The sequence below is a fragment of the Petromyzon marinus genome, chromosome 5, assembly GCF_048934315.1.
Source record: "Petromyzon marinus isolate PM22_M1 ecotype Great Lakes invasive population chromosome 5, UKy_Petmar_22M1.pri1.0, whole genome shotgun sequence".
Taxonomy (NCBI): Eukaryota; Metazoa; Chordata; class Hyperoartia; order Petromyzontiformes; family Petromyzontidae; genus Petromyzon; species Petromyzon marinus.
In genome coordinates this window covers 18,083,710-18,096,886 of record NC_133671.1, presented here as the reverse complement: position 1 = coordinate 18,096,886, position 13,177 = coordinate 18,083,710, and the positions used below count along the sequence as shown (strand labels likewise).

The following is a 13,177-nucleotide window of genomic DNA, read 5'->3' as shown; positions in this document are numbered from 1 at the left end:
TACATTCCATTTTCTGTGTGTATGAGCTACTCATTAACAAAGTTCTTACAGGTGGGAAAAAAAGGTCATTGTTATTTATTTATTTAAGGTTGCCCTCGAATTTCAACGCGGTTCCGCTTTATTACGTTCGACTGCATATGGACTAAAATGCGACTGTCATGGTGAATATTTCTACGCAGATGGTAGAATTGTTTTATATCCACAAGTTTAATGATCACCAACGCATAATTTAAGTTTTCATGGCTGCACATGGACGTGCATTACGCAGTGCGCATTCCTAATTTTTAACGCAACTTTAAAAATACAAATTAAATGTACACATGTTTTACAAATCACTCACCGTGTGTGTTGGAACACCTTGGCACTTTCATATTCCAGGCCGCACATTTTTTTTTTACACCAACCATTAAGAGGTCTCCCCTGATCCACTTTAATAGGAAGGTAACTTTAAAACCTGCTGCTTGTTGATCAGTTGCCCCATGGGAGAAACATTAAAATCATAACACTTTGCCGACCGTCAAAACCTGGGCATTAAATGCAGTGTACGGTATCGAACAATCACACCTTCGTCGATATCAATGCCTTAAAAACAAAAACATAGAATAGCACGAAGGGCCGTTGCCCAAGACGTCGCATATTTATTTTCCTGTTGCCTATATTTTAATTTTATTTTTAAAGCCACGGTGTTAATTGTGCACCACTGCAAATGCATCAGCAGCAGCAGCATCGCCAACTAATATCGTTTCATTTTAAAGCCCTGCGCATCATTATCGCGAGTGTTGTCCCTGTACATAATAGCTGCTCATATTAGCCACCTCCCCATGTCATTCCTGATCGTCCAGTTCGCCTCGAGGCGTGAACGGAGCCGCAAGCAGTTGTCTGAATCCGGTCCAAACGCGAGTGCATCGCTTTCCCCGTGGCAACGGAGGGACGCGGCAGCGATTACGCAATATGAAGAAGCGCCCGTGTATTTCATACAATGAGATGCAAATTTGCAATGACTGCTAACATCATAGACATCATGTCCCGTAGTATAAAATCCACGCACACTTTTTTTTTCCCTGGCTAATTGCAGTGTATTTTCAATATCTAATTTTTCTTAACTGACGAAATCCGTAATCTATCTACTGCTGGATGACGCTCCCCTCCACCGTGGCAATGCCACCCCTCGCAGTCTTGCGATGTCACGGCCAATCTCTCTCGCGGCATCGTAATCGTTCTTATATTTACTCGATTTAGAAATCAATCTTCACTGTTATCTGGACAATAGATTTTAACGAAAACAGTTTACAAATTGGATGGGTAACGTGAACCAGTAAAACAAAGAGTTCATACTGAATAGAATTACCAGCGCTTGGGTGGTCAATTCTTAATCGACGTGTAACCCATCGCCTCCTCTCGAATTCATTCGAGAGGAGGCGATTGGCTCGATATGAGCCGGAAATTAGTCCAGCACAAACTCACCGCGCTTGCAAACAAGGCCGCCAGTTCGTTGTCCCGTCTCGCGCCAGCGGAAACAATGGGCCACGTTTCTTATGCCACTGTTCTCATCGGCAAGGCGTGCGAGGTGGGGTAACGTGCGGGTTATAATAATAATAATTTACATTTATTTGTAAGGCGCCTTCTACTAATGTCTCAAGGCGCCTTGTAAGAATAAGGCCACGGGAGGAGAAGCTGAATAGAATAAACGGACTTGAGACGATTTGTTTTAAGATGGGAGTAGTCACAGCTCCTCCGAGACGTCTGGACAGCATGAAAGAGGAGGCCCAAAATCGCCTCTCTGTTGGAAAGCAGCTCCCTGTAAGAGCCTCCACCTCTGGGAGGAAGTTCTTTCTCTGGAAGCGGTGTGAGGGGGGGAATTGCAGGACTGCACCTTTATCTTTGATAGAATTAAAAATAAAAACATTTAAATAACAAAAAATGCACGATGGTTCAGGAAATAAGCAAGCATTTCATGTAACGTACACACACGAGCTGTATTCACTGTAGAAATTACAATTCACTTGCATTGCATGGTCGTTTAAGTAATGAATATACCCCCCCCCGTTCTTGATTCATTTAGTTTAGTGACATTTCCATGAACTGCTTCATTATCTTTTGATTTGAAGCTTTCGTGACTGCAGTAATTCATATTCTTATCTCTTTCGGTAAAGTCACGTTGAAGGGAAACAATAAAATAATAAATATATAAAACAATTAAAATTAAACATTTAAAATTAATTGTTTTATATATATTTGATTATTTTATTGTTTCCCTTCAACGTGACTTTACCGAAAGAGCTAAGAATATGCTTCATTATCGCTTTAAATTAGTTATTTCCCCAGACATCATTGTTATAAACACAATTTATTATTTACCTGAAAAAAAAACAGCGCATATCACAGGTATCACATTTTTGGGAAATGGCCACGCACGATTGTAGGCAGCATGGACATTCACACAAAACAGCAATAGCATCAAAGTAAGAAAAAGAGTCATTGTCATAAAGAAAGGATTCTATTTCATAGCTTAGGTTCAGCATCTTTCGTTGTGCAAATTAACGGATGCATGTTGACGATCAGATACGAACAACACCGTATGAATCATGTTTTACTTTACATTTTGATGCTTGCGCTCTCGAAAGAAAAGTGCAAGTGTGGGCAATTCTAACCACGCAGTTACACGCCAGGACTATTAACGTGTAACTGAAAGCAGAGATACGGTATGTGTCTAGATTAGGAAGACAGCACAGCCCACTTCATGGTTCTATTTACAGTATTACACTTGCTGAATGTGTCACTGCCCTGACGTGGCGAAGGAGAAGCCTGAGAGGGGCTTCGAGTGAGCAGCTCGTTATGCTGGATCGGGGCACCCAATTCCGGCCAGATAGCGCGAGTGGCGAGACAGCCTGTGTCCACCTCCTTGATCAAACCACAGTGGCCATGGTGGTCAATGATGGTCAAAGCAACCCCTGTGACTGTCATGTTGCGGGCGAGCCGTCATCTGGAAGTGGATAGACTATCTGATGATGGCATCATGATGATGACGGCTGGCCCTGAATTAACGATAAACAGGAATGAACTCCACCTGGCCACGGTAGGTCATGGATAGACACAGCAGTCTTAGCGCAGCTCACAACTGGGCTCGCGTCGTCTAGTTTGCATTGTGGGGAAGTGAAGACGCATTTATTCATATTGAAATTGATTCCCTGGCTCACGATCACACGCACGAACTGACGATGATGATGATGATGATGGTGTGTATGATTTTCCATTCATGTTTGTCGGCACTACGTTCACCACGATGTAAACAAAAGTAAAATGAATCACGGAATCGAACCGCAAGCACTGAATCGCCGACGCCTTAGCGGCCTGACTGTCTTGGCTGGGCTGGTGGCATTGGCAGCACTGGGCCATGCTGTGCATTCCGTGTGCACCTTGCACCCCTAGTGGACGCACATGTCAGTAAATGAAATGCAAACAGACGTTACTAAAACGAAACTTTTATTTTTATTTTACCAGGCAAGGCCCACTGAGCTTTCTAGCTATTTTGCAGAAGCGATCTGGCCACAAATGATAGCTCAACGAAGTGGCTTATCGTGTGGAAATTTATAGCAGCCAAATACTTTCAAAACGCACGTTGATTCTAAATATGGACGGAGAAACCGGAGGACCCCGGGGGGGGGGGGGGGGGGAATCCACGCCACCACAGGGAGGGAGACACCTCAAACTCCAAATATACAGCAGGCGTCAGGGTCGGATTTGAACCCACGACCTCCTGTATACCAGGCGAGATAGTTAACATCTCACCACCGCCATGCCCCATTTACATCTTGGGAAGTGGCCATGCACCGCTTTGGCAATAATTAAGAGTGGTCGGATGTAAATTTGGGCATTCATTCTTGTTGAGCGGTTTGCAAAAGGGAGCTGTGAGGAGAATGCATTTTATTATTGAACTCTATGGCCTGTCTCCTCAGTCTATCTAGAAGAGCAGCCAAGGTTAAAATACCCTCATTGATACAACTGCCGTGCCATGAGATGGAACCGGCGACCTCTGCGTTGCAATTCCAGTCTGCCGACCATTACTTCAGAGCAGCATCCCGGCATGTGTGGTGAACTATAAGATGAAGTGGATAATGTCGTCTTCAACGTACGAACGCATGAGGCCAAACGGTGAATCCTTGTGTTTGCGCGCGGTTCGATGTCTCACGCCGGTGCGTTTTGTGGTTGCGGATGGCTGCGTGCGCTCCGTGGCTTTGTCGCGTGCGCGCTTCTGAAGGAAACCCAGGCATACCCGGCTTTCCTGGACCACCTGGTCGCCCCGGCCTCCCAGGAATCGGAGGGATTGATGGCCCCCCGGGTCCCGTTGGGCTTCCAGGTTGGTGCTCCCAGCAGCATTTCAAGGATGTGCCATTTGCTGTGTTTTACACGCTTTCACAGGTGGTCGTTGAGCACCGACAAGAATAATTCCGTTACCCCGCACACTGTAAGAATGAATAATCGAAGCCCTTTGTCAATCTACTGCTTGGTGTGGATAGGCTTCCCAAAGGCACGGAGGATGTGTGACCGTACATCACCATGGTGGGCAGTATGGGTCGCCTGACGGTGGAGGCCCAGGACCGGTGGTTCAGATTTCAGTCGCCGCTGATGTTAGCCTTGACCGTGAATCGAAGTCGGCTCGCCAAATTCGTAATGCGCTAGCCAGTGCAGGGCCGCTCCACCACCCCGCGCTGTAAGTTTATGCACCTTATATTTCGTGCACCTATGCCACTAGGATAGGTCTCTTGGATGTTTTTCCATTACGTTTCAAGCACAATTGACCTGGTAACTAAAAAATATATGAATTTGAAATGTGTAAATACGTATGAAACTTAGTCATAAATGAGTTCTTACGAAAGATACGGCATTTTGTAAAACGGGATTTCTGTGCTGGAGATGGTGGCATCAACAAGAGGAGATGTTTACACAGAAAGTGCGTTTAGAATGTGTGATTATATTAATTGCTGTATCATATACAGGCGACAGTACACATTTACAGTGCTGTACATTCATTCACTCATTACAGAGATGAGATAAGATTAATGTCAGAACAGAAAATTCATTATTACCAAACAGGTTAGGCAAAACATTTTTTACGCTATTTAATTACGAAATACTTTCCATAACTGTCGTTGCGATTACGCAAACAGTGTGCATTCGTTTAACAAATAATACATGCTCCTTCTGCATTAAACCAGTTATCTTCGAACCCTTGGGCATCTGTACATTCCTTAAGGTTCTTCGTTGAAACTGAGGGGTACTTTACACCTTACTGAATCAGTACAACACTATGAGTCGTGTCGTACTGATTTCGGAGATTGACAAAATAGCACACCACTGACACGCATGACCAAATCATCCTAAATGTGCCCTGAATGTCATTAGTTCTCAGAAGCTAAACGGCTAAACAGGGTTGAGCTCGGTAAGCTCAGGGCAACCGTGACAGATTGGCAACCATCAGGATCTACCTGATTTTGCAGGCATTAAGCGGTGACTATTAGACGGCCGTGTTGAGTGTTATATTCCCATTATATGTTACAGGGATAACACATTCACAACAATCACGAATGGAATTGGCCAATCAGCACAATTGCATGAGGCTCATTAACAATTAGTCTCAAACTCAGTGCTGCTTTACTGGGCATTATTATTATTGTCAGTGCAATACAGTGAGGGGAAAAAAAGTATTTGATCCCCTGGTGATTTTGTACGTTTGCCCACTGACAAAGAAATGATCAGTCTATAATTTTAATGATAGGTTTATTTGAACAGTGAGAGACAATAACAACAACAAAGTCCAGAAAAACGCATGTCAAAAATGTTATAAATTGATTTGCATTTTTATGAGGTAAATAAGTATTTGACCCCTCTGCAAAAAATGACTTAGTACTTGGTGGCAAAACCCTTGTTTGCAATCAGAGAGGTCAGACGTTTCTTGTAGTTGGCCACCAGGTTTGCATACATCTCAGGAGGGATTTTGTCCCACTCCTCTTTGCAGATCTTCTCCAAGTCATTAAGGTTTCGAGGCTGACGTTTGGCAACTCGAACCTTCAGCTCCCTCCACAGATTTTCTATGGGATTAAAGTCTGGAGACTGGCTAGGCCACTGCAGGACCTTAATGTGCTTTTTCTTGAGCCACTCCTTTGTTGCCTTGGCCGTGTGTTTTGGGTCATTGTCATGCTGGAATACACATCCACGACCCATTTTCAATGCCTTGGCTGAGGGAAGAAGGTTCTCACCCAAGATTTGACGGTACATGGCCCCGTCCATCGTCCCTTTGATGCGGTGAAGTTGTCCTGTCCCCTTAGCAGAAAAACAACCCCAAAGCATAATGTTTCCACCTCCATGTGTGACGGTGGGGATGGTGTTCTTGGGGTCATAGGCAGTATTCCTCCTCCTCCAAACACGGCGAGTTGAGTTGATGCCAAAGAGCTCCATTTTGGTCTCATCTGACCACAACACTTTCACCCAGTTGTCCTCTGAATCATTCAGATGTTCATTGGCAATCTTCAGACGGGCATGTATATGTACTTTCTTGAGCAGGGGGACCTTGCGGGCGCTGCAGGATTTCATTCCTTCATGGCGTAGTGTGTTACCAATTGTTTCTTGGTGACCATGGTCCCAGCTGCGTGAGATCATTGACAAGATCCTCCCGTGTAGTTCCAGGCTGATTCCTCACCGTTCTCATGATCATTGCAACTCCATGAGGTGAGATCTTGCATGGAGCCCCAGGCCGAGGGAGATTGACAGTTCTTTTGTGTTTCTTCCATTTGCGAATAATCGCACCAACTGTTGTCACCTTCTCACCAAGCTGCTTGGCAATGGTCTTGTAGCCCATTCCAGCCTTGTGTAGGTCTACAATCTTGTCCCTGACATCCTTGGAGAGCTGTTTGGTCTTGGCCATGGTGGAGAGTTTGGAATCTGATTGATTGCTTCTGTGGACAGGTGTCTTTTATCCAGGTAACAACCTGAGATTAGGAGCACTCCCTTTAAAAGTGTGCTCCTAATCTCAGCTCATTACCTGTATAAAAGACACCTGGGAGCCAGAAATCTTTCTGATTGCGAGGGGGTCAAATACTTATTTCCCTCATTAAAATGCAAATCAATTGATAACATTTTTGACATGCGTTTTTCTGGATTTTTGTTGTTGTTATTCTGTCTCTCACTGTTCAAATAAACCTACCGTTAAAATTATAGACTGATCATTTTTTCGTCAGTAGGCAAACGTACAAAATCAGCAGGGGATCAAATACTTTTTTTCCCTCACTGTAAGTATTATTGCACACGCATTTTCAGGGCAATTGTGGCAGACTCTGTCTTTCCAGGATCGACCTTTACAGCCACCATAGGAAAAGTAAATCAAACTGATTTAAGTATTTTCAAATTACGCGGAAAACGTAATGCTGTACTACATTCCATCGTCTGCCTGCTGACGGAAGAACGCATTCGAATTTTAGGAGTAAGGAACGAATGGTATGAAGGAGAAGGCTGGTAGAGTTATGAAATATCTTTGGATTTTAAGAGATTAGAGAGGTTCTGCTCAATCCCTCCTGAGGGATCAAACAGCTGATGAGTGTAACACAAACAGTCATCATCAGGTGTGAAAACCAACGGCAAGAAATGGCGGTTTGTCAAATCGCTATCCGTGGTGCTAACGTTTATAAAGAAATACAAACTGCCACTTCTTTCAAATGTTTCTTGCCGTTGGTTTCACAGCTGATGAGTGGTGCAGCAGCGACCAGTGCCTACTTGCTTTCACAATTAAATATGTAACCTCATTTCCAATATACGTATGAGTGTGATGGCCATTTTCTTCAAAGCTATAGAAAGCAGTGTAGAGCATCACGAGAAATTCACGCGTGGGCATTGGTCGAGAGTTTCGCGTCAATCTCCATTGGGGGACATGACACATTTGAGCACTATGTTCAGCTAAGGCCCTGCTATTTGGACGAGTTGGGGAGCATTCTATTCTATTTCGCATTTATATAGCGTCCGTTCCAGGGTGCTTTGAAATGCAATCCGACGGCGTTCAGTGCGGAAGGCTATGGAATGGATGGAGGGACAGTGGCTCGGAATGGAGCTGATGTTGCTGGGGTAGGTAATGCAGAATAAGGTGGAAGGTGATGGTGAGTGAGGGTGTCTGATGGGTGCAATGTGAATGAGAGGCAGCGGGGCATGGGGGACATGCATGAAGTTGTGAAATTGGCATGGATGAGAATAGGTGGAGGGTGGTATGGGTAGAGGTCTGGTGGCCGGACAGTTGAGACGATGGAGGGGCACAGTGTAGGGCTGGGGGAGAGATGTGGCCTGGTGCACATAGAAAGCAAGATGTCAGAGCCAACAGAGTGTGGCACAGAAGGTACCATCGTCTTACTTTCGGTTCTCCCACATTCACTTTCCCCTCCTTCAATAACCTACACTGACCAGCGTGGTAAAGTGTGGCCATAATAACCCCCATGACTGGCACAGTATGACAAATGGCCGTATGAAAAGAGTACAGTGTGCTTCAATGCAATATTTTCTAAGTCCCCACATTGGCACTGTGAGCGCGCGAACAACGTGGTAACAATAATTACCCCGCGGAGGCAGAAGGCACCCCTGTGCTAGGCCGTGGGACCACCCACATATAAAGCCAAGTATAATATAATTCACAAACCCTATTCCAAGTTGTGGAATAACCAAAGATAGACATTTTGTTTTCGGCGGTTCTGTTTGTTTTTGGTCCTGCTAAAGGCTCAGGCCTGGGCCTAGAATTGACCTCGTGTTGTCATAGAAACCTTCCATATTGTAATACCCACATGGCACTGGAATCGATGAGCAGCCAACCCATTTAAGCCAAAACATACGGGTTTCATGTAAGTTGCCATTGAATTAAAGTCATTTTTTTTCTCCTATAATTGAAGTTGAGGAAAGCTTGTTATTAAAATGAAGACAACGTTTACCCTAAAACAATTAAGCTTCAGCAGACTGTGCTTCAAAGTATAGTTGCACAAAATCAGGCTGGGCCATCAAATAGAATACAAAATCGCATTTGTGCTGTAGGTCACTGGTGCGCCATATGGTTTAGATTTTAAATGCTGAGAGACAGATGTTGGGAAAAGTCTATGGTGAAACACTAGCCCTCCCTGGACACAGACGGTAGTACATTTGTTACATTTTGGTCTCATACTTTAAACTAAGATACAAAAAATGCAGCTTAGATTTGTGCAAAGAGCAGCACGATGTTTATTTAATGCTAAGGTTTAAAGAGCAGAATTATCATGAACTCTCAAGAGTTTCAAACGTGGTGCAAGCTGAGAAGATGTTTGAAATGTTTTTATAACACAATCCGTGGTATTTGACCTCCAGATTTCAGAATTATTCGTAGAAAATGCAATTGAAACTGCATGCGAATACTTTGGAGAAAATTACATCAATATTATATATTTTTGTAAAATGATGTAAGATACGCACCATAGCATTATCTCAAATTTTGTATTGTTTAACAAAAAGGTCAGCGACACTGTAGCATGTGGAATGTTCACGACAACAAAAATTGTGACACATCCACAAAGCCACAAAAAAAAGATTAAAATCCCCATATAGCCTTAAAAGATTGTTGGAGCAAGTGCTGTTAGCGAGCAGGTAAGAGGTCAGCACGGCACACGAGGGGGTGGGTGGCCAACACCACGCCCGGGCGCCTTTGCCTCCTTAGTAGCGATGTTTACACACCACACTAGGTACTCATTAGAGGCTGAGTCAACCTAGGGGAGGCCCAGATAATCGTCACTGGTGTTGGCCGTGAGTCGGGGGGTTTGTAACGCAGCCCGCTAACCGCTACACTACCGCTCCCCACACACACCACACACACTGGCTTGTTGAAAAGGCATTCTGAAAGTACATCCACTCTTTCCGCAGAGCTTAAACCTTTAACAGTAGGTAACGTCGCACGCGTTATATATTTATATAAGATGTGTCTCCACATGAACCCAATTATATAATCTGAAAGCTCTTCCCCCTGTGCGTTTTGTCAACTGGAGGCTGTTAGTAACAACAAAAAATCGGCCAAACAATTCAAGCCTTTATAACAAAAAAACTTGGCACGACAGTAAATACACACGGGCCAGCTTGATTGATGACTTTCGTGTTTGCCTCATGTTTTATCTAAAAAAAATGAGAAAAAGTTCAAACGTACCATCCACCTTATGCAAAAGTGACATATTTTAATTCAGCAGCACTCAAGAAATTTGATAGTGAATGAAAGCGCGTGTACTTTGGTCAGCATAAAACAATGCCCGAATAAAGTGTAATCTCAGAAATGTAAACATTCCACATTCATACTGTAGTTCAGAAGTACTGACATGCAGTGTGTCTGTGTCTTACTTTCAAACGACACTTAACCATACACATCAAAGCTCGCTGACAAGACTGGCGTGTGGAGATTATTATTATTTTTTTGGCCCTTTTGTGTTGCTGAGGCAGCACAAGGGAGGCTTCTCAGAGGGACTCGTCCCGTGGTTCGTGAATATTTCCAAATCCGAAATTAATTCCGAGCAGACACGATCAAACAGCAGACATACAATGTTTATGTTATTGTATCTCAGATTTCACTTCACGCACCCCCCCCTCCCCCCCTATATAAGGAGCATAAATATATATTTGGGTGTTTGCAAAGAGCTTTTATTTTTTTATTATTTTACACGCTTTTTATTAACTCACTCTGTCTGTTGTTGTTGTATCCTCAACTTCCCAATGTGGTATCGACAGCAAACTTGGTATACTTATGTGATACTGATGACAATACCATATTCTATAATAAAAAATAAAAAAACATATATTTAAAAACATTATTTTTTATGTTATGTTTCGGCTTGGGTCTAAATGTCCACAGTCAACTTGACGTTGGCTGTAATTGGCCACGGTCCCCTTACATTATGGCAAGCTTCGGGGCCACTTCCATTGCCAGTACGGTGCATTTCATTGAAGCGTGTTTTAAAAAAAGTTTTAAAAAAATATTACTTATTTGCTTATTTATTTTCACGGTGGTCGTGTGTCTGAGAGGTCGAGGTACTGAGAGTCGGCGCTGCCGAAGGTCTCTCTTGGTTCGAATCTTGGCTTCGGCCGCCTGTGATCAAGCCGTGTGTCTCAAGAGGCTCAGACCCTGTCACAATGCCTGCATGTAAAATTTAAAAAAAAATAATTCAATATTAAATTTGGTTTTTCACTTTGAGTTGGCTGAATTCCACTTCTGAGACTTTGAAAGTATCGGCTTGACTTGTCATTTGACAATTTAATTACAGAGTGCATTGTTAAGTGTACAAAGGCCACTTAAAGGGTTTTTTTTTAAGGAGGTGGGGGGGGGTGTGAAATGTCTTCCACTGGCCATTCTCTGACACATGGGGCATAATGAAATCTGACAATTGATGTTGTTATGCAAATGTGTAATGGTATCTTTGTTGCATGCCCTATACAATGTCCACACCTTACCAGTAACTGTATTCTCCTTCCCTCGGCTTGATCTTAACGCAGTGAACGGGCTATCAATAAAGCCAACAATTCCTCATGCAAAACGACAATAATCAATAATGTTGACATTTAAAAAAAGTCATTAAAGTTCTTGCAAATGTCCTGTATTTATAACCTATCCATGTTTAAAGATCACTATATGGACACTGCAAATGGTCATTACATGCAAGTTGTACGTATGTTTGTGTGGTGTGGGGCTCTAATGTGCCCAGTTGCCAAAGTTGTTTGTATTCACGTTATTTTGCTTAAGCACTGGATTCGGCACACCTCATTAAGTTTCACCTACGTCTTCCCTGACGAGGAGGCTTCACTGCCGAATATGTTTTTACCTGTTATTTTTTTTGTAACATTGATTCGCCCATTTACAGAGTTCTCAAACTCCACTTGCAACACAAAGTACTGCCCCAAATATAAACTGATGCCCCTCTTATTTTCAGGTCCTCCTGGCCCCCCTGGGCAGCCTGGTGCAACGGGGGGCATTGGGGCAGTGGGCTTGCCAGGGGAGAGGGGGGTAACGGGTCTCCCTGGGCCGCCCGGGCCCCCAGGTCCCATCGGATCACCCCGTCTTTCCGAAGAGTCCGTCCCCTACATCGACGCCTCCTCCGCCGGTTCTGCGTTTCAAGGTTTGATTTTAACTTTGATAATGAGCGGTGCTCATTGGGAGGCTACCATTCTATTTCAGTCTCACTCACCCCCGACGAAAACAATCCTTGTAGACTGGGATGTGAAAGGCAATGGATGTTGGGTTTCAGCATTGTAGGTGATTAACGTCACGAAGAGCACGAAGCAGAGCTGATGATCTGTGTGCATTGCTCATTCAATGAAGCCGCCTCGTGCTCTATCACATGAGCCACTTCCCCCCCCCCACCACCCCCCACATACAACACACCGATTTGTTTCACCTGCCCAACATCTTGCAGCGTTGCTTCAGCTCTGACCCCCCGAATTGCCCTGCCACAACCCTCGCGCCTCTTTCCCCTCTCGTGACAATTTGCCCCCAAAATTGTCAAAAACGATGGTGCCACCCACAGTGGCACTGGATTTTAGCGTTTGTTCCAGGAGGCGCGCACCATGCTTGACAATAAAGTAAGTCATGGCTCCAGGTTCAGACTTCGACCTTATTTCAGCTGTAGAGGATCACCGAGCCAAACAGCTCTGTCGTAAGGATAACCAGCCTTACCTGCGTCTCTATGTTTAAAAAACTGCAGGGCACAGACTGCAAGTGAAGCGGCAGCTCAAACATTTACACACCAAACGCCACCCAGTTTTCTCAACTACCTTCTGCAGGGAATGCCCACACAGCCAAATGGCGCAATCCCACATTTAAAGCATAGGATCATTCCATCAGCAGGTGAGACGGGCCAAATCATTCAGCATCACGCCACGGGTCGCCAGCACGGTGTGCGCGGGATGGATCAACCATTCGCAGAGGTAATCTAAACTAATTTGCTGACCCATTGCAATAAAACTAAATAGTTAACCGTACACGTTATTTCACTAAAATTCCTTATTAATAAAACAAAAGTGCAATTTTTTTCATAAAAATAAAAAAAGCTAAACTTAACCCAATCTATTGGAAGACATGTTTTCTTCTTCAGGGAAAATGCCTGCTGTTCGGGCAAATGCATTATCCATAGCCTTCAAAATATCAAAT

The 13,177-nt window shown here is 43.9% G+C and overlaps 1 protein-coding gene across 4 annotated transcripts in view; it reads left to right on the top strand.

Annotated features, from left to right (window-relative positions):
• The window catches only part of LOC116939158 (uncharacterized), a 112,988-nt gene that overhangs the window by 79,224 nt on the left and 20,587 nt on the right, over nt 1-13,177 (top strand). For all 4 annotated transcript variants that reach the window (XM_032947222.2, XM_032947223.2, XM_032947221.2 and 1 more), the window contains 2 exons: nt 4,259-4,357; nt 11,961-12,146. In XM_032947222.2, the coding sequence (XP_032803113.1) occupies nt 4,259-4,357; nt 11,961-12,146 (285 nt within the window). The remainder of the gene's footprint in view (nt 1-4,258; nt 4,358-11,960; nt 12,147-13,177) is intronic.